We start from the raw sequence: 21,700 nt of genomic DNA, 5'->3' as shown, positions 1-21,700 counted from the left end.
TGTACACATATTGATTCACTTTCCTAGACCATGGAAAAACATAGTGAAATTCTTAATTTAGGTGCCTTTAAGTACAGCATTTAAGTACATACACTTAGTTACAGTCAGCCAGTGCTGTTGTAAGGAGTGTAGAGAGTGAACAACAAAGAATGACGCCCTCCACTACTTTCTATTGCACAAAAACCACCCTGCTCTCTTGTTTCGATCACAACTGTCCTGCTGTCTGTTTCCACGTGTTCCAGCCGTTTCTACAGCTCCTCCCCCTTTGTTCCAAACCTTCTTGCCCATTGGCTAAGCCTCCTGTCACTCAGCGCGAAAGAGGATGTTCCCCACCCCTCTCTCTGCTTGACAGTTCCCTCCTGACGTCACCGGTTCCGTCCCAACACGGAAATGTGGAATAGCGACGTGAACGGCTGCGCTGCTGTTATTATGGATTTAAAGTGGTACTGCTAGTTTAGCTTTCGTCGCTTTTATTGACTACCCGCGCGGCTTTAGCGATGTTAAACGGCCGGTGCTAACTTTCTGACAGATGGACGCCAACGCTGGAAATGGAGAGAGAGTTCGACCTCTGTTATTAGTTCAATAGCTTTAACCCTCCGTTTGTTCAAAGCCATGAAACAAAGTGGTTTGAGGGTCATGGGGGCTCTGGAACTTTTGCTGCTTTCTCTCCTGCTTCTGTCCTGGGAAGGCAAGCTATTTCAGGTATAAAGTGTGTAACGTTAAAGTGGGGTGTTTCTGTTGTTGTTGCTGTTGTTGGTGGTAATACCGTTTGGGGGTGTTGCTATTTTTGCGCAGCAGAGACCGCAACTGGCATCCCACTGCGCTTCTGTGTCTATTTCAGGCTCGAGTATAGTTGTCATGTTATGATGATAGGTCGTTAGTCCAAATTGCTTGAAGAAAGTTAATACTGTGTGTGTGTGTGTGAGAGAGAGAGTGTGTGAGCGCGCGCGTCTCTGCACGTCTTGCAATCGCTTGCAATGGTGTGCTCGTTCCATGGAGTTCTGTTCAGTTTTCTGTTGCCACCCATAAGTGGGTAAATAAGGGAGTGGTGAACACACACACAGTCAGACAAACACATACAAGTTTTCAATAGGGGGTGAAGGGTTGGGAGGAGGACAGCAAGGGACAAGGAAATCCTGCTAAGGGAGGAACAAAGCATAGTTATCAGTGTGTGTGTGTGTGTGTGTGTGTGTGTGTGTGTGTGTGTGTGTGTGTGTGTGTGTGTGTGTGTGTAAATCTCTGATACATGACATGGGGACTGTCAGACAGATGGCTTAAGTTTCTCTGACTTTTTTCTCTTTGTGGTTACCCATCAGGTTGGAGGGGTCAGATCAGTCACCCTACCAGAATCCCTCCTGTTCGTCTCCACGCTGGACGGTAGTCTGCATGCTGTCTCCAAACAGTCAGGAGACATAAAGTGGACCCTCAGAGAAGGTTCATACAAATAGATCAATATTAATAATAGTCAATATGATTTCCTCAATCTTCATTTTCATTTTTTAACATGTCTTATGAAATTGTCCTTTTGATTTCTTTCAGACCCCATTATTCAAGTACCTGTCTACCTCACAGAGTGAGTAACACGCATACACATGTAGGGCTGCACAATAAAGCTAAATTCCCTATCCAGATATATATGTCATTTCATATCTCAATAATGATAGACAGTATATCAGAATATTTTTGTAAATACCTTTTCTGGTAATTTAATAAATAAATAGTTTATATGATATAACTACATGTTAAAGCCTATTTTTGTATACTGATGTGTAAATTAAATACTTGACAAATGAAAAGTACTGAGTATTTCCTCATATAATAAGAACATTAGTGCAAAATGAACATAATGTGCAAGGTGCCGAATAGAAATGAGGTAAATATTGCTGTAATGCAGTTTTGCTGCTGGTTTTTGGTTGCAATAATTTTTTTATGATGGACATTTTTACAGCATTTTTTTTTTATGGTATTGTATATCATCATATCGCCCAGCTTATGCAAGTACAGATACACATATAAACATCCGCACAACACGTGTTTTTGGTAATGTGTTTGCAGCACAGTATCAAAAAAACTGTCAAGTATCAAGTCTTGTTAACTTATCATTGGATTAGTTCATTTCTTGTATTTATTCAGTCTTGTACAACTGCTTTTAATTTTTTATAAAAACACTGATTAAAGCAAAGTAATTGGGAAAAAGTATCAGTGCTGAGAGGCAATACTATTGACATATTTCAAATAATCAGTGGTCTGATGCATAAATGTTGTTTTTGTAGGCCGGGCTTTCTCCCAGACCCCAATGATGGCAGTTTGTATGTTCTGGGCGGCAAACACAAGGAAGGCCTGATGGTAAAGAATTTAGTGTTTGTGGGTTTCTGTTTTTGTGTGTCAATTTCCACTTTATGACCCATTGTTTGGATGTTCCTGCAGAAACTTCCCTTCACCATCCCAGAGCTGGTTCAGTCGGCTCCCTGCAGGAGCTCTGATGGTATACTCTATACAGGTGAGGCACTGAGACCTACTTTTTCGACGTGTGACACACATTTGTCCGAGACAAAGAATGACAGACGAGACATACTGGATATTTGACATACTTATTTGACAGATGTTGGCTAATATTTGTGTGTCTGTGTGTTTGTGTGCAGGTAAGAAGCAGGATGTGTGGTTCGTGGTGGATCCTGAGACTGGCGAGAAGCAAACCAGTTTAACTACCTCCGCCTCCGAATCCATCTGCCCTAACACTCCCCTGCTGTACATTGGACGCACAGGTATGTTGTGCGCACGCACGCACACACACAAACACACACACGACTAGGTGGCTGAGATATTATATGCATCGTGGATTATTGTTTATAAACCTTGCACCTTTCGTTTCGCAGAATACATGGTTACCATGTTTGACACCAAGACACAAGAGCTGCGATGGAACGCCACATACAATGATTACTCTGCTCCACCTTATGATGACAAACAAGACTACAGTACGTCTCTCACACACACATCCGTGCACATACATTCAGTCACTCAGATTGACTAATTTTGTTTGAGATTTAAATTTTTATAAACATTAAAACAATATGATACGACAAATTTAGAGGATTGTGCAACCTTGGTGGAGGTATGTGTTCTGTGAGTGCTAGTTTCAAATTTATATTTAAAACAACCGCTTAAAGTGCAAAACCTGCAAGCATGCTAACCTGCAAGAATGTGTGCGACATTCCAGCTCATGCAAAATTGACCTGTGACCTGTTACACTTCCAGAGATGGCCCATCTTGTGTCCAGTGGTGATGGACTTGTTGTGACAGTTGACAGAGAGACAGGTAGGGGAAGGTGTGTGGTTTTTACTCTGGGAATATTTTATCTCCATTTATATATGTAAGAGGTTGATGTGCTTCTTTATTTATATCTCAACACACTCGTAAAGCTGTGTGTGTTTTTGTCTTCCAGGTGACGTCTTGTGGAGCCAGAACTATGGATCTCCCGTCGTAGGGGTCTATCTGTACTCTGGCGACACACTAAGACACGCCCCCCACCTGTCCCTTGCCATGGAAACGCTACGCTTCCTCACCTTCTCCTCTGCCAACGACCATGAAGACGCACCCTCTACGTTGAAATGGAGCTATCAGTTTGTGAAGGAGCAAGCCACCGCTCAAACACAACTTGTGTAAGAGAAATTGTATAAACCTGCATAAGAAAGAGCTTTAAGTTCCTTTTGATGTTCAGTCCAAAAGTGATGTATCTGTCTGATTACGCAAGTTAAGGTTCTCTTTTTTCCAAGTTTGTTTGTAGTCTAGTACAAGTACTGCAGTTTAATATACAGTACCTGGTGCACCAATTTACAGTGGTTGTTAAACTCTTGGCTGATACTGTGTTTAAGGTGTGTGGTTATACGTTTTAATGGGCAAAAAGCATTTTCTGTGGCAATAGTATTATGGAAAAAAACATACACCTTTAATTCAAAACTAGTCTGCATCATCATTTTTTCCCCATTAATTATATATTTTTAGAAATCCTAAAATCCTATCAGTTATTTCTAATAGGGGTGCACGATCCAGAAAATGTCATTATCCGATTCAAAATCAATTTTTAGGCTCAAGATTTGATACAAAATAGATTTTCGATAAAGAAAATAATTCTCAATTAAAAAAATGATTCACAATATGTAAATGTAGTTACTTTTCCCATGTGATGGTATAAGCGTCATTATAAAACAATTTTTGGAATTCTATGAATCGATCTTGAATCTGTAAAGCTACAATCGCAATACAAATATGAATAGATTTGTTTTGCACACCCATAATTTCTAGTCCCGAGACCAATTAATTCAATCCATTTATTTAAAATCATCATTTGAGTTGAGTAAATGAAAAAGGTCACTGGCTGAGGGAATAACGTGACTTTTTTTTCTATTTAAGACCCACTCTCTATGTAGGAAAGTTGGACTCCCACCTCTACGCCTCCACTTCCCTTGTCCACCATGGAGTCTCATTAGTGGTGAGTTTAAATATATATATATATATATATATATATATATATATATATATATATATATATATTTTTTTTATCACATTACCGCATGCACATCCAAGTCATGCACCTGTGGTAAGTCTCCCTCCTGCTTTGACAGGGAACATTATAAGTTATTATAGTGCGTCAGACAGTGATGAACTGATAATGATCACGACAATAACAAGATAGCTGTTATGTGACTGGTTTGTGCTTCTTGTTGCCATGGCAGCCTCGGGGACTGACTTTGGCGCGAATCGAGGGTCCAGTGACGGCCGGAGTGACCGTCAGAGAGCGAGGGGAGTGTGAGATCACACCGTTCACTGATGTGCGCTACCCACCAGGGAGCACAAACAGCCGGAAAAACCACTGGCTGCTAATAGGTACACGCATGCACGCACCCACACACACTCACACCCACACACACACGTTGATAAATTATTTCACTATCAACTTTCCTGGTTATATGTGCAGCCACAACCAACTAATATAAATATGTATTTCAAAACCACAGTAATTATCAAGGTTCTGTATTTTCCGGGAAAAAAGTATTAGATGAGAAAAATGTTAAAATGACCACGAGGTATTTAATCCCTGTTGTTGCAGAAGGTGCACTGTGTATACCTTGGAGCAGAGAAGCTGTTGGGAATTTTTAAAGAGTTTTAAGAAAAAATAAGCTTCCCCTCAAAACTGAAGAAAGTCTTTAATTTATGGATCAGACAAAAAAGTGCCCCCCTCACCATGCAGCCCTCAAATAGCTCTAAATGCATTATATCTGTGTTTTAGGTCACCACGAGCTTCCTCCAGTGGCTCACACCACCATGCTGAGGGATTTCCCAGTCGGCCTGCAGCGTTCTGGTGAGGCAGTCATCCCCCCCCGCCCCTCTGCCTCCTCCGCCTCCTACTACCATCAGGACTACGTGAGTCACAGCTCCAAACTACTCATGTCACTGTGTCACTGTGGCAGTCTACACCTGGAAGTCAGCAATAATGAACAAAAATCCTCTTCTATCAGGCTCCTACTGTCGATTAAAGCACACATCAAGCTGTCTCAGGGCCCAATGCATTTATGTGATAAACTACTGAATGCCTCTTTAACATCCATTTATTGTAAATTATTGACAAAAAACACAGATGAACGACAAGTGAAGCTTTATATTTCCATTGTTTTTTTTATCCCTGTCTTGTTGTGTCCTTAAGTTCCAGACAGTTGCTGGCGGCCATAGCGACACTAACGCTAATAGAGGAGGGCTTGATTCGAGGACAGCAGAACAGGCCCAGAGGCCGGTTGCTGTGCTGCCTGTCTACATGACTCAGGACCGTCTGACTCTGGCTGTTCTGACGCTGCTGCTGGGAGGATGGCTGGCCTTTGCGCTCACGTACCCCGTTGTGAGTTTGTGTGTCTGTCTGTTGTTAAGATGCATGTGTGTTTTAGATGCTGTTTTTTCCCCCCAGATTTTATTCTTAATGCTATGAACAAATAGTGGCAAACTGCATCAATATCAAGCAATATGAATGGTACAAGCAAGAGATTAAGGTCATCGTGTAGAGTTAATGAACTCTAGTAGTGCCGTGGGGCTGTTTTTCTATGTGTGAATTCCTGTTTTGTTTATCTTGTGCACACTTACAAGTATGTACATGCATGTTTTTGTGCACATGGGTGACACATGTGGGTGACAAATGGTTTCACACTATTCCACTGGGGTGGCAGTAACACTACTAATATATGCAGCAATGCACCAGAAAAGGCCGAAAGAATAAAACTCATTGCTAGTGAACATGGATGTAAATAATGCTGGATTAACAGAAAGGAAATTAATTCAACACATTTTCAGACCTTAAGGATGCACACAGTGGCCCTCATTTATTAACCTAAAGTAGAACCAGCTCAGAGATGAGCACAGAAATCCTTTTAGGACAGGCTTCACGTGGGATTCATGAAACGTTTGTGTATCACCAATCAGAGCGTAAGAATGGTCGTTCATTGATAAATGCAGCGGCTGGAAACAATCGCAAGTTAAATATCACCCCCCACTATATATCCTCGGTTTTGAGGCCTCGCCCCTACTATTGACAACATGGCAAGACCTAATCTGGCTAAAAAGCGGCACTTTTCAGAGGTGGAGATTAAAACCCTGACATTTTAGTTTACTTTGCAGTACCGTTTGTCCTATTTGGCATCCTAAAAACTTGTATTAGGCTGTAGGAAGAATGCGGAATAGAAAGAAATCACTGATGCAGTTAACAGTGTTGCCGTATTAATATATATATGCATACTCCTAATAGTAATATACAGTCTTATATTGCAATCTATAGGCCTACATGTAGGTGTAGGTGTACCTATATTTAAATAAACACACGGTAGCAGAGTTTTTGCAGTTTTTTTAATTTTACTTTTTCTTTTTTTGTGAGTCAGAGCCAGGCAACAGCTGCGAGGGAGAGCGCGTGTCCTCCACCCCTCCGTTTATTATGTTTGGTATAATTTGCTATCACAACATTTGGGCTAAATGTTAGTTGCTGCGTTTAAGGCCCTTAACACCAACACAGGTTTTTTGTATTACTTCTGGCTGATTCTCCCTCTTGCTAGGACTGTGTGGGTGTGTCTAGACTGATTGATCTCCCTGAGTCTCTCGTTAGCTTTGTTGCACCTGTTAGGAAAGGACAAATTACAGCTTTACCATTCTTATTGGTATTAAAGATTTGTGAGCTAATAAGTTCCCATCTGAGCTCTGGCCCACTTCAACCTGAGCATGGGTCTAATCAGCCTGGGTGTTCAGAGGCTTTACCGGCATTGCAAAGAAGCAACTTATTACCTTTTTTTTATCTGTCTAAAAGAAGATTCTTCGTCCTAAATATTCTCAATACTGATCCCTCAAACTCCATCTCCATCTGTGTGTGTTTCTCCAGCGTGCAGCTCATCAGCTGAAAGCTCAAAGGCAGCTGGAGGAGGCCTTTGAGTCTCGCCTCCAGCGAATGCATAACAACATGCAGAACAACATGCAAACGAACATACAGAATAACATGCAGAACAACATGCAGACCAACACGCAGAGGGGGACCTCGGCTTCTTCAGAAACAACCCTTTCTACTGACACAAACCTCTCCAGTGGTAAGCAACCTAAACCACGTTCTCTATCATGCTGTTTTAATTTACCAAATGCATACAGTAATGTTAAAGCATACTTTTTCTCAAAGCCTCGAAATCTTGTAAATTATTATTCATTCCTTGATTGCATTGGGTACAGAACAAGAGCCCCATTCATACTATAGCCCTTCTCCGTATCCAGGCTCTCCGCCTGCATCTACTGACCCTCCACCAAGTCCTCACGCTCACAGCAGCACTTCAGATGTTGATACAAATGGCACCACAGGGCAAAACCCCACAGCAGGTAAATCCCCAAACTGTGTATTCATTCCTTCTGTCCCTTACCATTGTGATGAGATTAATTCCATCCTGCTTCATTCTTCCTGTCCTATGTCTCTAAGTAGGAAACGGTGAGGAAGTGCAGGTGGGTAAAATCTCCTTCACTCCATCTGAGGTGCTCGGACATGGCACAGCGGGAACTTTTGTCTTCAGGTACAGTATGCGCTGTGTTAAAATACACTGCACTGTTTCAACAGGGAATCGAAGGAGGATATTTGTGGATTTGCGTGTTTTTGATCTTGAAGTGCAAAAAATATGTACATTATAATATGTAAGCATTATTAAGCACATCATAAGAATGATTTCCTATGTTCCAGGAAGACTTTTGTTAATTACCCCCATTATTTGGTTATTTGTTTTAGTGTTGGCTGGCGCATCAGGAAACACAACATCAGCTGTTTTCTAAACAGTCCCTGCTTGAAAAAGGCATACTGTAAAGAACACGTTACATAATCTTTGTCATGGTTCCGACTCGCCCTGGAAATCCTTAAAAGTTTGTGAATTTGACAGGGGGATTCAAGGCCTTAAATGTTTTTGAAAATAAATTTAAATAGACACGGGTCGTTGAAAGTGCTTCAATTTATATATTTTTTTCAAGAATAAGGGTTGAAGGGTTTTTTGAATATTTTTTTGAACTTAACATTAGTAAATAGGCACTATGATTTGTGTTAGAGAAGGCAAGAGACCACATAGGCTGCCATCTCAGTCATCAACATCACTGTCTCAAACCTAGACTGAGTAAACCCCGCCCACTCTGTCGGCAATTTGATTTCGCCCTGCAGCTCGGGTTGGAAACCTGCACATTTAATTGGCCTGCTTCAGTTCACAATCTTGCGGGAACCAATTACAAATTGGCTTATCAACCTGCCGTGCTATTGGCGGGTTTAACACAATGATGATAGAGATGCGACCAAGCACTTTCTTGTTTACATTCAACATAGCGGCCACAGAACCCCACCCGAAGCGCAGCAACCCGTGGATCCTGCTGTTGCTTCTACATCACCCGGATCTCTGATCCGATTGGTTGAAGGACTATCCAATTGCCCGTTGGTCACGCCTATTGGGCAGAAAAAATACAGAGCAGACTCCCCAGACCCATGCTCAATCTCAAATCTATTGAGCTTGGCTTGATAGCCAGACTACTAAAGACCTTCTGACTAGTCACAGCAGGAGAAACACAGGTGCTGCTTATAACATGATAATGGCTGTTGTATTCAGCTGTCCCAGTAAGTCACCCAACCAACACCCTGAAACCGAAGCAGCTAAATGGAATTCCGCCATTATTCATTTGATTATTTATGTTTTCTACTGTGTCAAAATGTCTTTGGTGAAAAAAACCTAGTTGACGTTCATATCAAAGTGAACAATCTAAATAAATATTTGTTAGTAGTTTTAAGTTAATGGGCTAAACCATACAAAACCTGCGAGATAAACCATGTTGTTACCAATCACATACAGTACTGTGCGTAACATGTTATTGCCCTGTGTTTTTGGGGACTACAGGGGTAATTTTGATGGACGCCGCGTTGCGGTGAAGCGAATACTGCCGGAGTGTTTTGAGGTAGCAGAGCGTGAGGTGCAGCTCCTCCGAGAGTCCGACACTCACCCGAACGTCATCCGATATTTCTGCACAGAGAGGGACCGCCTCTTCACTTACATCGCCATCGAGCTGTGCACTGCCACCCTGCAACAGGTCAGCACCTCAGGGCCTTGTTAGTTGACTTTCTACTATTGTTAAAAAGCTGTTTCCCCATTTGAATCCCATTCTTGAATGTCATTTAAAATGGCATCCCATAATAACAAAACCAACATATTTTGTTTCATGTTTTTTGTGCGTCTGTATTCTCTGCAGTATGTGGAGGCTCCGTCTTCCTTCCCTGAGGTGAATCCTATAACTCTGCTGGGACAGACCATGTGTGGCCTCTCACACCTCCACTCACTCAACATAGGTCTGGGATACACACACATACATTTACATGTAAACACACAAGTGCATACACAAATTCAGTTTACAACGCATTCTACTGCTTGGACAGCTAAAAGCTTCTTCTCCTCCTCTTTCTGAAAAACCTTCCTTCGTCTCTCCCTTTAGTCCATCGTGACCTGAAGCCTAGGAACATCCTCCTTTCTGGTCCCAGTGCGCTGGGTCAGGTCCGAGCTCTCATCTCTGATTTTGGACTCTGTAAGAAGATCCCAGACGGCCGGAGCAGCTTCTCCTTGAGGTCAGGAATACCAGGAACTGAGGGGTGGATAGCTCCTGAAGTACTGCGAGATACTCCGGGCAACAAACCGGTAGGACACACACACATCACTATCGTCTTTCTTTGAACATTCAGTCAACTTGTTAGAAAAGAAGGTTTGAAAAAATGAATAAATGCTAAAAACAGGTTCATATTTTTTTAGTTTATCATGCGAATTTGAATGGTACTGGGTTCTTTAATGGATACTTTGGTATTTTATGTTCAAGAGCATGGACCACATGTCCTATTAAAAAAAAAGATTCAAACCTTAACATTTTTAAAAAATATATAATTTTTTTTGTCTAAGTAAATTCCTATAAAACCAAAAACTGAGCTGACCCCAAGATTGAGGAAATGTGAGGTATCATGAGTCTTCTGTGTTCCTCCCCTTCTCTGCACAGACCGCGGCGGTGGACGTGTTCTCAGCTGGCTGTGTGTTCTACTTTGTGGTCAGCAGGGGGCAGCATCCATTTGGTGATTCATTAAGACGGCAGGTCAACATCCTGTCAGGAGAATATTCACTCTCACATTTTATGGACGATATACACGGTGAGAGAGCTCATTGTGCATGTGTCTTTTTTGGCTTGGCTTAAGTATTATCATGTTTTTTGTTTGTTTTTTTCCTGAATAAAAGCTAGTTTAGTCAATTCCTTTTCTGCAATACTTCTGCATTAAATTCACGAAAATAACTATTTAATTATACCCGACCCCCCCCCAGGATTATCCACTTAACATCAATGGCTCCATCGTCACCCCTTCCAGCCAAATACGCCACCTCGTAGCCACTCTTCCTCTCACCCGTGGGGGGACAGGATATTTTAACTTGCCACCCCCAACTAAGCGTTACCCAACTAACCCCCCCCCCCCCCCCTCGTTATTTTTTTTTTGTTAAGACTGATCTTGCTATTTTATTTCTATTGTCTTTATTAAAATGATTGCTGCTTATTTGGCTTATATTTGTGTGTAAAGCGTCTTTTAAGGACTTTTATATTATTATAATAATACTCACAAAAATCTGCTGATGGCACAAACGGCAAAATGAATCAATGAAAACCTGCAAACCGTTTCTCCCTCCAAATCAGATGACGTCATAGCACAGGATCTGATCGAGCAAATGATCAGTGGCGAGCCCTCCGCCCGGCCCTCCACCGCCTGTGTGCTCCAACATCCGTTCTTCTGGAGTCCCGAGAAGCAGCTGCTCTTTTTCCAGGTGTGTTAAATCAGCTGGTCATGGATACACAAGGGACGGCTGTCTCTCTTGGGATACTAAAGGTCCTTGTGCCATGACTAATAGTCATTTTTTCTTCTGGTTTAAAAGCTCTTATTAGATGTGATGCGAAATGTGTAAGAGGAGTATGCATATATACCTGGGTAGTGTAGTGTTTCCTCCTGTTTGCTCAGCCTCATCTCTCTCCTTGAAACAATTTGTGTTTTGTGTGCGTACGGACGTAGGACGTTAGTGACCGCATAGAGAAGGAACCGGCAGACAGTCCGATTGTGGTCAAACTGGAGACCGCAGGAAGAGCAGTGGTTCGAACCAACTGGAGGATGCATATCTCTGTGCCTCTACAGACAGGTACACGCATGTCATCACACAGCTGCACGGTTTACACCTGTGCAAGAAGACAAAGCCATCAATGGTCTGTCATTTTCCTGTGTGCGTTCCAGACTTGAGGCGGTTCCGGACATATAAAGGAAACTCGGTCCGAGATCTGCTGAGAGCCATGAGGAATAAGGTCAGCATGCTTATTTAAACACGTATGTTTCCTTTATACAAGCAGCCCCACTCTCAACACATGTATGTTAACGTTGCATGTTACAGAAGCATCACTACCACGAGCTGCCACCGGAGGTGCAGGAGACTCTCGGCGAGCTGCCCGAAGGCTTCGTCAGCTACTTCACCTCACGGTTTCCACGGTTACTGATGCACACACACGCAGCTCTGCAAATCTGCTCCCCTGAGAGACTGTTTCACCCCTACTATCTGCAACCCAGCGACAAATGGCAATAACATGACCCTTCATACTCTGTGTACACACACACACACACACACATACATACATACATACATTGGTGAACTTACAGTGCCCCTTTATTGCTTTTGTAAAGCCCATACTGTTTCGGGGGAAGATACAGTGCTGTGAAGAAGTTTTTATAAGGCTTGAGTTTTTAGATTCATTAGGTTTTTTGCAGCTGTTGATCAAGAAAAAATGTTAAGATGAAATTACAAAACACTCGGACTGCATACATCCACAGAAGCTGCGTACATTTCTTTTTTTAATAATAATCGTAAATATTTTTAAATGACATTTTACCATGTAACTCCATCAGAACGAGTGTGTTCAGAATAGTTCAGCAACAAGATTCCTCTAAACTAATTCAGGATAAAGGCTTCGGTGAGTTTTATGTCGAAGACATTACGGTGATTCTGCTACAAGAGCACTGCCTGAAGAAAACAAACACATTGCGGTCCTTAACTGAGGAGATCTGGAGAACACGGTTAAAGGAAGAGCTTTTTAATAAGCTGCATTAAAAAAAAAAAAAAAAGAAGACATAACCATAAACTGTTATGGCACCGGTTTAAGCTCTGAGTTGGCTGATGTGTTAAGAGTCTTGCATCCTTATTCTACATTAGTCCTTTTTTTAATTAGATTAGTTTTTTTAAGCAAAGTAACCAACTCAAATTCAGTCCAGGAGAAACACAGCTGTTATCTCTCAAGCACAAATGTTCCATAATTATAACAATATTAAAGTAATAAGAATGACCTTGTACTGCGTGAAAATCCATTTTGCCAGGCTTTAAGTAATGTGTACTGGCAGCTTCGAGTGTGGTTTGGGTGTGTGTGACGGCTGCAAATGTTTGTTCGAATCAACAATGACTGACGTGATAGTAAGATGGTTCATCCAATCACCTGGCAGGTATTTTTTTTGTAAAGTGCCCGCCTTTTCCCAAAAAGTTCCCTGTGTAACAAACCATCCGGCGCGTCGGTTTATAAAGAAATGCCCTGAAACTAATCATTGGTATCCTTGGCCCATTGCACCAGAGTTTGACAATTTAGAGATATACTGCTGGAAAACACAACCTATTTATTACTTATTATATTATATTATTATTACATAATTATTATTATATAACTTATTTTTTAAAGATTATTTTTGGGCTCCCCCCCCCCCCCCCCCCCCCCCGCTTTATTTCAAAGTGACAGTGGATACATAGGAAAGGTGGGAGGGAGATGGGGGATGACGCGCAGCAAAGGGCCGCATGTCGGATTCGAACCCCGGGCCGCTGCAAGGGACTCAGCCTACCTTTACTGGGTAAGCTAGAGGACGACCTTGTTTTAATGTATTTTTTTACTTTTTTTTTTACTTTATTACTGGATAATTAATAGCGTAGACAGACAAGGCAGAGAGAGTCATGATGTCCAACAAAGGTCTTCAACATGAGGCCCCCTAAAAAAAACAAAAAACCTTTGTCTGTAATTTATATAATGTTATATATTATGTCCTTAAAATCTGATTGGTCTATGTAACCGTCTTGTATTTTAGGGTGACAAAAGATCTCTGATTTGGTTCACGAGCATAGTGTGAAAGGTGATATTCACCTAGTAATAACTCTGGAGTCTAGGTGGAATCGCACCACAGACCAAAGGTCTTTGTCACAGCACAACACGACACAGACACTGGACAAAATGTTTTTTATTTAAAAAAAAATACATTTCAGAAGAAATCTCTGTGATCCCTTTGCCAGTTTACTTGCCCTCTGTCCCTGTTGCTGCTGTGCTCCTCTCAGCTCCTCTGGAGGACGTGCCCGCCATATTTGCTTTGCTGTTTCTTTTGTATTTGATATGTGTGTCTGAATGTAGCAACACTGACTGAAGAATGGACTGAGCCTTGTTTTTCACTTGAAGCATACTAGTCAAATATCATTGGCACTTAAATGTGGGCAATGTGCATATTCTGGGAAAATATGAATCATCACTAATGTCTGCAGGCAGTAATGCACATTTTGCCAATTCAATTTTCATTTATAGACTTTTTTTAAACAAAAATGCAATACACGTCACCACTCCTGAATGTTGACATTGCTTGAGCTTTTGAATGTCTCCAGCTTCTCAATAGGTCGCTAAATGCTGTGTTGTAGGATGAATGATGAAGAATCTAACTTTTGTACATTGTTTTAAATAAGTGGATTAAACTGACGCTTTGGGTGTGCCAAAGAATGAATAAATCAGGTCTTGTTGTCTTGGTCTTTAGTGTTCAGAGTTTAAATACAAATGGGTTTATGTTAATTGTAAGAAGCAACACATAAAAAGAAACTTGACTTTCTGAGTATGTGAGTTGAAAGTAACACTTGCCTTACAATAGTATCTGTAAAGACCCTGAAAACCTATTTTGTCACGGGTTGGAAGGAGTGCTGGGCTCCGTTGGAAAAACATGAGGTTGTGCATAACATGCCCAAACAAACGTCTACTGGCAGTCAGCACTTCCTTTATAATGTATAAACTGCATCTTTAAGCAAAGGTTCATTTAAGGATTACAGGGCTGGATGCTTTAAACTCCTTGAGTGCGATCAATCTCTTTCCCTTTTTACTCCATCTATAATCCCTCCAGATGAACGATAGAGGACAGAAGGATAGAAAGACAGAGGGAGAGGGTGGGACAGGGAGAATCAGACTTTCTGACACCTCCTTAGAAATTCTTTACATGTTTTCAGACACTTAGAATGATAATCTGAGCCTGTCAGCGTCAAAACAAGCACTTTAGTGAACATAAATACAAGCTGGCAGCGATCTCGCTTAATAATGCACTAATGTCAAAGGTTAATGTTCCTGTCAGTCCCTTAGACACAAGAACGTAAGGTTCCCTTTAAAGAGGACGATTTACCACCAACTGAAATAATAACCTGGCTCGGATATTGGCAGATGGCAGCCTGCAGCCTAACTCCACAGAAAATGTCCACATGTATGATGCAAGATGAAGCTGATGACTTGCAGCTTTCTCACAAATTTTACAATAATCTTCTAGTTTAGTTTGATGTGTGTAGATTCTAATATTTAATAATGAAATGGAGAGATGAGATGTAACGCGATACGACTTTTGGTTGAACATTCGTCCCAAAACTACCTCTTGTAGCTGTGTGGATTCCATGACCTTAATCAGCCAGTGTGTGGGTGTTGCTGGGGACACAGAGGTTTGTAGAGGTTCATCTGGAGTTAGGGAACAAGTCTTCTACACGGTCAGGCAAGAAGTGTCTATGGATGCAGCCCTCCTGTAGCTTTATCCTTAGCTGTCTGATTATCAAAGCCACTCAGGGCCTTAGATCGTTTTTTCCTCCTTGAATCACGTGAGGAGCAATGACCACAGATTTACCTCTTCCAACTCCTTTTACTTAATCCAAAAATTGATATTTTAATGCTTTGTCTACCGAGCACGTGTAGACATGTTGCCTAATTTGAATCCAACAGATTTACATCTTTCCTTGGACTTACATTTGGACTATAGCTTAAGAGCTGCTGCCTCATGTCGCTGTAAAACATGTCGCAGAGATTTTTTTTGTAGCAGATATACCTGGAATGAATGCTATTCAACCTAGTTTATCCACCTTAACTTTATAAATACATTTGATTTCTTTTAGGGTTCAGACTGCATTGTGATTTTGCATTCTAACTGTTGACACCTGCGACTTGGGTTGTAGGCAGTGGGGTTTAAGTTTGTTCAAATATTGTACATTTACATTTTATAAAAATGCATGTAATATTTATCTAGCAGAAATAAATTTTAAAAAAGCATTGTGGGAGCAAGAAATAGTTGACTCTACTTTAGCCAGGTTGATCTTTGTCAACACCCTTTTTAATGTTTGGACAATAAGTTCCTCTTTTTCCATGACATGTTTGCATTGTGTCTAGTCTGTGGGTTCATGTGGTGTTAAAGCACAACATGCTTTTGCAGGTGTTAAGTTGCGTTATCCAACAATAAACATACCAGCACCCGTGTATTCTGCAAGGCTTTCTGTCTTGTCCAATGACTGCTACCTTTTAAAAAGCCATCTCTCCACAGGCACCTTTGTATGAAATGAGTTACAGCAGACATCCAGTTTCAACTGGTTGAATTTTTATTTGCAGTTCTTTACATTTAGAAAAAGAATCCAAGGATTTTGCCTCCTGTGTGTTTCCGTCTGGCCTCTTCGTGGTCCATGATGCCAGCTGAGGTGGTCAGCACAATGTATCTGTGGAAACAAGTCAGCACGTTACTATACACAGCAAGTCCTGATCCTGAAGGGCATTAACTCACGTATACCATGGTCACTTGCCAAAGAACTTTTATTAGGCCAGTCATTTTCCAATTTTCATGCATTTTTGCAATCAAAATTTTGTTAACACCTGACGCCATAGGGTTCCTACGCAATGAAAAAGATTCCTTCTCCAGTAAATAGAACGGATCTTGATACGACCCAGCAACATGAATTCTTGTCTGCTCAGCTACGAGCCAGCTGTTTGCAAGCTAATGTTATGCTAGCCAGAATCAAAGTCTGAACGCTTGACAAATATAATTTTGACAGCATGTTTAACAAGACAAGTTAGCTATCCAGCCATGTCCACCAAATCAACGATGTTTACTGTCAGCGGCAGCCTTAAAGCAACAGTAGGAACTTCTTCCACTTCGGTCCTCCTACAGGTTGGAAGCACAATCGTCCCATTATGTCTCAGAACTACAAACTCTCATAGTGCAGTAGTGACGTTCACCCTGTTACCAGTTGAACTACTGAAACAATTTAGGAAACATTTTAAGGTTCAAAAAGTTAGTATTGCTTTAAGCCTAAAACACAATGAGAGATGAAAGTAAAAATGTTTAGAAAATGCAATGAAGGACTATCTTAATGTAGCAGATTCATGACGGTTAAGACATTTCACCGCAGGAGCAAAAGAAAGTGCCCCACCGAACAAACCTACACTACACCGGAAAGAATACCTTCGCATTTGATTAAACCCTACTCCATTTTTGGAGAAAGAGCCTTTTATTAAGTTTGCCAAAGTATTAACTGCTATGAAAACCTACTGTATTTGAAATGTATGAAAACAATTTGAACTATAGATGGAAGGATGTGTAGAGATGTGCAGTCTACAGGATACAGTAGGTAATATATGCTCCCAATATGATAATTTTCATCTCAAACTGCAACAGTCAGATGGCTCCACAGGAAGTTACTCGAATCAGCTTAAGGGAGGTTGATTACATGTTGTGCACATCAGATGGAAACGCTTTTCCAAGTGTGATGGGGCCACCATCCATCAACACAAAAAGGGACAGATGGCAACACTGAAAGTAAGGCAATATTCAGGAGGTATAATACCAATCACTATGTCGATGGCCATCTACTTTAGCTGAGAGAACATGTGAAAACCATCTCGTATCTAGGCATAATGTAATCATTGTGATCACAGCCCAGCTCACGACCTTTACGTGCCCCTCCCTGTTTCATCATCTGATGAACAAAAACGGCACTAAAATGCAAGTAAATCCTTCTAACAGGACTAAACCATGATCCCTTGACTTCCAGAGACCATTTATAACAATCATCTAGGGCAGCATCAGTAAATGCAGAGCGTTTAGAATTTCACTATTACTAACACCTAATCCGACTGTAATGTCAATTACGGCTCTAAATACTTCGTATAACTGCATTGACCACTGTATAAAAGACAAGTTATTTTGTTCAGTATTCTGCACGTTTCATTGCATTACAAAACATTTCAAAAATAAAGAATAGGGGGATTACTAGTGAGAGGCCCGTTTGGAGCGTGTGCCTTTCCAGAACGAGCCAATCCTTGGTTGCCAGTATTTGTTCCCCACAACTTTAATTAGGAGGGTGGTTCAATCAGGCGCAGCTCCCCTACTGATTAGTTAGTATCCTCTTTTTTTGGTCTAGCCATCACATATTTAGGTGGTGATAAGAGGCCTGGCTCAGCCTGCTAGGGAAGCTGCTACATCGGGCACATGGGCAGGAGAAAACCATGTGCTGGAGAGCCCAAGAGCCTGGGCGTTTATCTAACGCGTGTGTGATTCATTTCATCTTTTACGTGTACAGTAGACAGCAATCGCTTTCTGGCGCATGGTTACTTTTAGAAATCCGGTAGCTCACTGCAAAAACATGCTTGGGGCAACCCCTTCTCATGCCCAGTTCGTCAAATAATGGCACTTGGTCAGTGTCTCTCAGCGTCAGATACTGCATGAGCCCCCTTTAGCGTCTACATGGGACACACCAGGCACAGCAGTAGCTTGACCAGGTGCTGTAAGATTATGTAGTAGGAAAGACCAAACATCTACGCAAGGAGTGGGGTCAAACAATGCAGGACTTTAATCCAGGAGAAGGGGGTCGGTAGCAGAACCGGCAAGCACAACAAATGAGCCGTCTAAGGATGTAGCGACCCCCCGCTGCTGTACTGTGCATGCACACATGCAGAGATTCTTTCATTTATGGTTAGATGAGCACAAAATCATCAACACTACCTTCATATCTCTTGAATGAAAAACCAATTAAACTAACTTACCAACGCAACAGCACAGGACAACCAAGCAAAAGCAAGCATTGCAGCAGGCAAGTTGAGCATGAAACCAAGCCACTGCAGTTACTAACTGATCAAGAGAAAGAATGGAGACCATTGGGACTAAAAAGTCTCCTCAGTGGGTTCAGCAATACATCACTGTCACCCAGTTTAAACATTTGGTGTATGCTATTCTCACCCGAACTGTCTTGAAGGCAAGAGGTTGTTCTGCCACTTCTCCAGGTCCTTGAGCTGGAGATCAAAACGCGGACTGATCACACCACACTAAGAGAGAGAGGAAAAAAAACACTTGTTAACACCATAACTTCAAACAAAGTAGCAAGCTATCAAAAAAAAAGTTAAAAGTAAAGAGTTTAATAACAGTAGCTACTTCGATAACATTGTATGGCTGAAGGTTTGTTTATGTCTGCTGCTAACCACTTCCAAAGCAGTGACATAATGCTAACTGCAGAGTTGGGCCAACCAAGAGACTTTACCTTGTTCAGCCTGCCTGTGAGATTGACGACAATTTTCCCGGCTCTGTGGTCATCAATGATCTCGAACTCACCAATGTAACCTGAAGGTGCAAATGACAAAGAACATAAAATCATATCATGACTTCAAACCATTACCTTTGGGACCTGATGAGCTTGGAATCTCAGATATGTACGTCAATATGAGACAAAGCTCTACAGTCATGACCACTGTTCACAACATGTTCAGCTAGAGGCTGACAATAGTTCTATTCACTACACTTGTTTGTAACTTGCATCTCCTTCCAGCTTGATATGGAAGTGAATGTATATATTGACTATACCATAGCACTGATATTTTCACATGGCCAAACTATTAACTGAGTGTTTCATGATATCAAAACCACCACTCACCGTGCTTCATCATGACGGTTAGAAAGCGCACAATAACCTTGGAGCAGGGCCTGAGGAGGACCTGGCGTTTCCCACGCTTCTCAGCGTTGTTGATGCATTTCAGAGCATCTGCGAGAACGTTCATGCGCACCATGATGCCTGCATACACAAAGAACCATTAATTGATTAGAGTGACATATGTAAACTTAAATTAAGCTGTGCCTAATTCCACAACCCACTGTGGGATTGTTTTTCCAATGCCTTCAAACAACTTTTACAGTTAATACTTCACAGACTAGAGAGAGACAACCTAGCGTGTGATTTCACATAGTCAATTGCTGTCCCTCCATGTCTCAAGAGCTACATTTTTTTTTTTTTAAATGTAGGGCCATACACTGACTGAAACACAATTTAACCTCCTCGCACTCTTACCCACAAATGGAAATTATCGTAAGAGGTGAAGCACAAAGTTATGCCCAGTTAGCAAAGCCTAGATAGCCCCAATTATTGCACGAAGCGTAACGTTAGCTACATTTCAAACAGGTAACGTTATTAGCAGCTTCGCTAACATTAGCAAGTTACGTTGTGTAAATACTTTTGATTCCAGTAGTTTTACCCGCAGCAGTTAATGTGGCGTTTGCTTGAGTGACATTGAAGTAAAACGCATAGACTCGACAAAGCATGGTCCTTCATGAGCACACGGAATAGCTAACCATAACGTAACCTAGCCAACTAACGTTAACGTTACATTGGCAAAGCATCCCCCCCAACACTCGTAGTTTTGATAGTCAACACAGGGTCGACCATGTACGCTACAAACTGTGTTAAACACGTATGTCAAGGGACAGCTTACAGGTCTTATTTGTTCAAGAAAAAAATACAGTTGTGTGGTCGCATAAGCTAACAGTTATCAAGGCGCCTTGAACGCACCGATTCTCAGGGCCGAGCAGAGGGACTGCTAGATGACATTAGAGGCCCGGTTATGTTAAATTAGTTTTATCAATCGAGGCGATAATCCTCCCAAATCATTACTATGAACCTTTGCTTCAATATGATCGCACAAATGGGACATTTAACATGTAGATGCTTTAGATACTTAAAAGATTGAAGGTGACAGTGTAAAAAGGCATCTTACCGGTTCTGCAATATGGCGGAAAGAGGAAGTGGAGGAAAAAAGCAATGCATTATGGGAAAGAATCCAAGACTTTTCAAGTCGAGATGACCCGCACCACCGTCTGTAGTCTACACATTTTAATTCCACAATAGCATTTCTCATGGTAAAAATTGTATTCTCACTGGTCAAAATTGTATTCTCAGTGGTCAGAATGGTAATTAAAGATATTCCGATATTCTTAGTAGTAGAAATTGTTTTAAGATATCTACAACTTTGATTGTACTTGTCAAAACTGTGTTAACATCCTTAAAAATAACAACTTTCGCCTCCCCCTACTTTTTTGTTTAAGCTACTCAAAAAAACGTGTATTCAGCATGTCTTTCTTTCATTCTATTTTATTAATATGGTATAATTTTTGTGCTCTTTTCTGATTTTAGTTTTCCAGATTTTTTTCCAATTTCTTTTTTTACCTATTTCATTTTATTCTTTTTTACAAATATACACTAATTGTATTATGTACACCAACTGTGTTCCCCATAAAACAAGTGGTCTCTTCAAAATTTAATAGCTAGAATTACTAGCTGATTAAAGGTCCAATGTGTAATATATTTACTGTGATAAATACAACAAAGACCCTAATGCGTCATCAGATATTAAGGAAACATGCTAAATTGAAAGACTACATTTTCTGACAACAATTCTAATGCCAGTATTTTCTCCTTCTGTAATTTCTGTTCTGTGACGGAATTTCTGTTTGTGTGTGTTGTTACCACCGGCCCAGTTTGACAGCTAGGCCGGGTTGCCAGATACACCTGTGAAAACTTAGAGCCAGCACACTACAGCTGTAACTTTAGTACAGCCATGAAAGCAGCAAACAAACAGGATCAACGGAGAGAGATTCTACTCCACCTAAAGTAACCCAGCTTGTTTCTAACAATTGCCCACCAGAGACGTAACAAACACTAGGTAAATATTGGAGATGTGTTTGAAATATGGGGACAACTTAGAG

At 41.2% G+C, this 21,700-nt stretch overlaps 2 protein-coding genes across 3 annotated transcripts; one reads left to right on the top strand and one right to left on the bottom strand.

Moving 5' to 3' along the window:
• The first annotated feature begins 363 nt into the window (after positions 1 to 363).
• On the top strand, positions 364 to 12,697 carry ern2 (endoplasmic reticulum to nucleus signaling 2). Of its 2 annotated transcripts, none has more exons than XM_034887592.1 (24): positions 364 to 702; positions 1,317 to 1,434; positions 1,540 to 1,573; positions 2,274 to 2,346; positions 2,428 to 2,500; positions 2,643 to 2,765; positions 2,877 to 2,978; positions 3,259 to 3,318; positions 3,446 to 3,662; positions 4,414 to 4,492; positions 4,737 to 4,887; positions 5,291 to 5,424; positions 5,705 to 5,893; positions 7,412 to 7,613; positions 7,792 to 7,893; positions 7,994 to 8,081; positions 9,432 to 9,621; positions 9,781 to 9,877; positions 10,021 to 10,220; positions 10,570 to 10,717; positions 11,251 to 11,378; positions 11,621 to 11,744; positions 11,837 to 11,904; positions 11,991 to 12,697. In XM_034887592.1, the coding sequence occupies exons 1-24, from the start codon at positions 613 to 615 to the stop codon at positions 12,177 to 12,179; spliced, it is 2,979 nt and encodes a 992-aa protein (XP_034743483.1). In that variant the 5' UTR covers positions 364 to 612; the 3' UTR covers positions 12,180 to 12,697. The 2 variants fall into 2 exon arrangements, with proteins under 2 accessions (XP_034743483.1, XP_034743476.1); XM_034887585.1 differs by having other exon boundaries at positions 7,991 to 8,081.
• A 3,565-nt stretch (positions 12,698 to 16,262) lies between these two features.
• Positions 16,263 to 20,804, bottom strand: rps15a (ribosomal protein S15a). The gene is made up of 5 exons (XM_034887938.1): positions 20,713 to 20,804; positions 19,599 to 19,736; positions 19,209 to 19,288; positions 18,911 to 18,996; positions 16,263 to 16,394 (listed from the first exon to the last, which is right to left on the bottom strand). Exons 2-5 carry the CDS (start codon positions 19,729 to 19,731, stop codon positions 16,301 to 16,303), a joined length of 393 nt encoding a protein of 130 aa, XP_034743829.1. The 5' UTR covers positions 19,732 to 19,736; positions 20,713 to 20,804; the 3' UTR covers positions 16,263 to 16,300.
• Between the last annotated feature and the right edge of the window lie 896 nt (positions 20,805 to 21,700).

This window comes from Etheostoma cragini, chromosome 2 (assembly GCF_013103735.1).
Source record: "Etheostoma cragini isolate CJK2018 chromosome 2, CSU_Ecrag_1.0, whole genome shotgun sequence".
Taxonomy (NCBI): Eukaryota; Metazoa; Chordata; class Actinopteri; order Perciformes; family Percidae; genus Etheostoma; species Etheostoma cragini.
This window is presented reverse-complemented; position numbering and strand designations above follow the sequence as displayed.

Bases quoted from the DNA above. Each gene is read 5' to 3' on its own strand.
- ern2 (XM_034887585.1), top strand. From the start codon at position 613: ATGAAACAAAGTGGTTTGAGGGTCATGGGGGCTCTGGAACTTTTGCTG. The intron at 3,663-4,413 runs GTAAGAGAAATT...TTTCTATTTAAG, and splicing joins ACCGCTCAAACACAACTTGT to ACCCACTCTCTATGTAGGAA. The intron at 10,718-11,250 runs GTGAGAGAGCTC...CCTCCAAATCAG, and splicing joins TTTTATGGACGATATACACG to ATGACGTCATAGCACAGGAT.
- rps15a (XM_034887938.1), bottom strand. From the start codon at position 19,731: ATGGTGCGCATGAACGTTCTCGCAGATGCTCTGAAATGCATCAACAAC. The intron at 19,289-19,598 runs GTGAGTGGTGGT...TTGCACCTTCAG, and splicing joins AACCGTCATGATGAAGCACG to GTTACATTGGTGAGTTCGAG. The intron at 16,395-18,910 runs GTGAGAATAGCA...TTGTTTCCACAG, and splicing joins TTGCCTTCAAGACAGTTCGG to ATACATTGTGCTGACCACCT.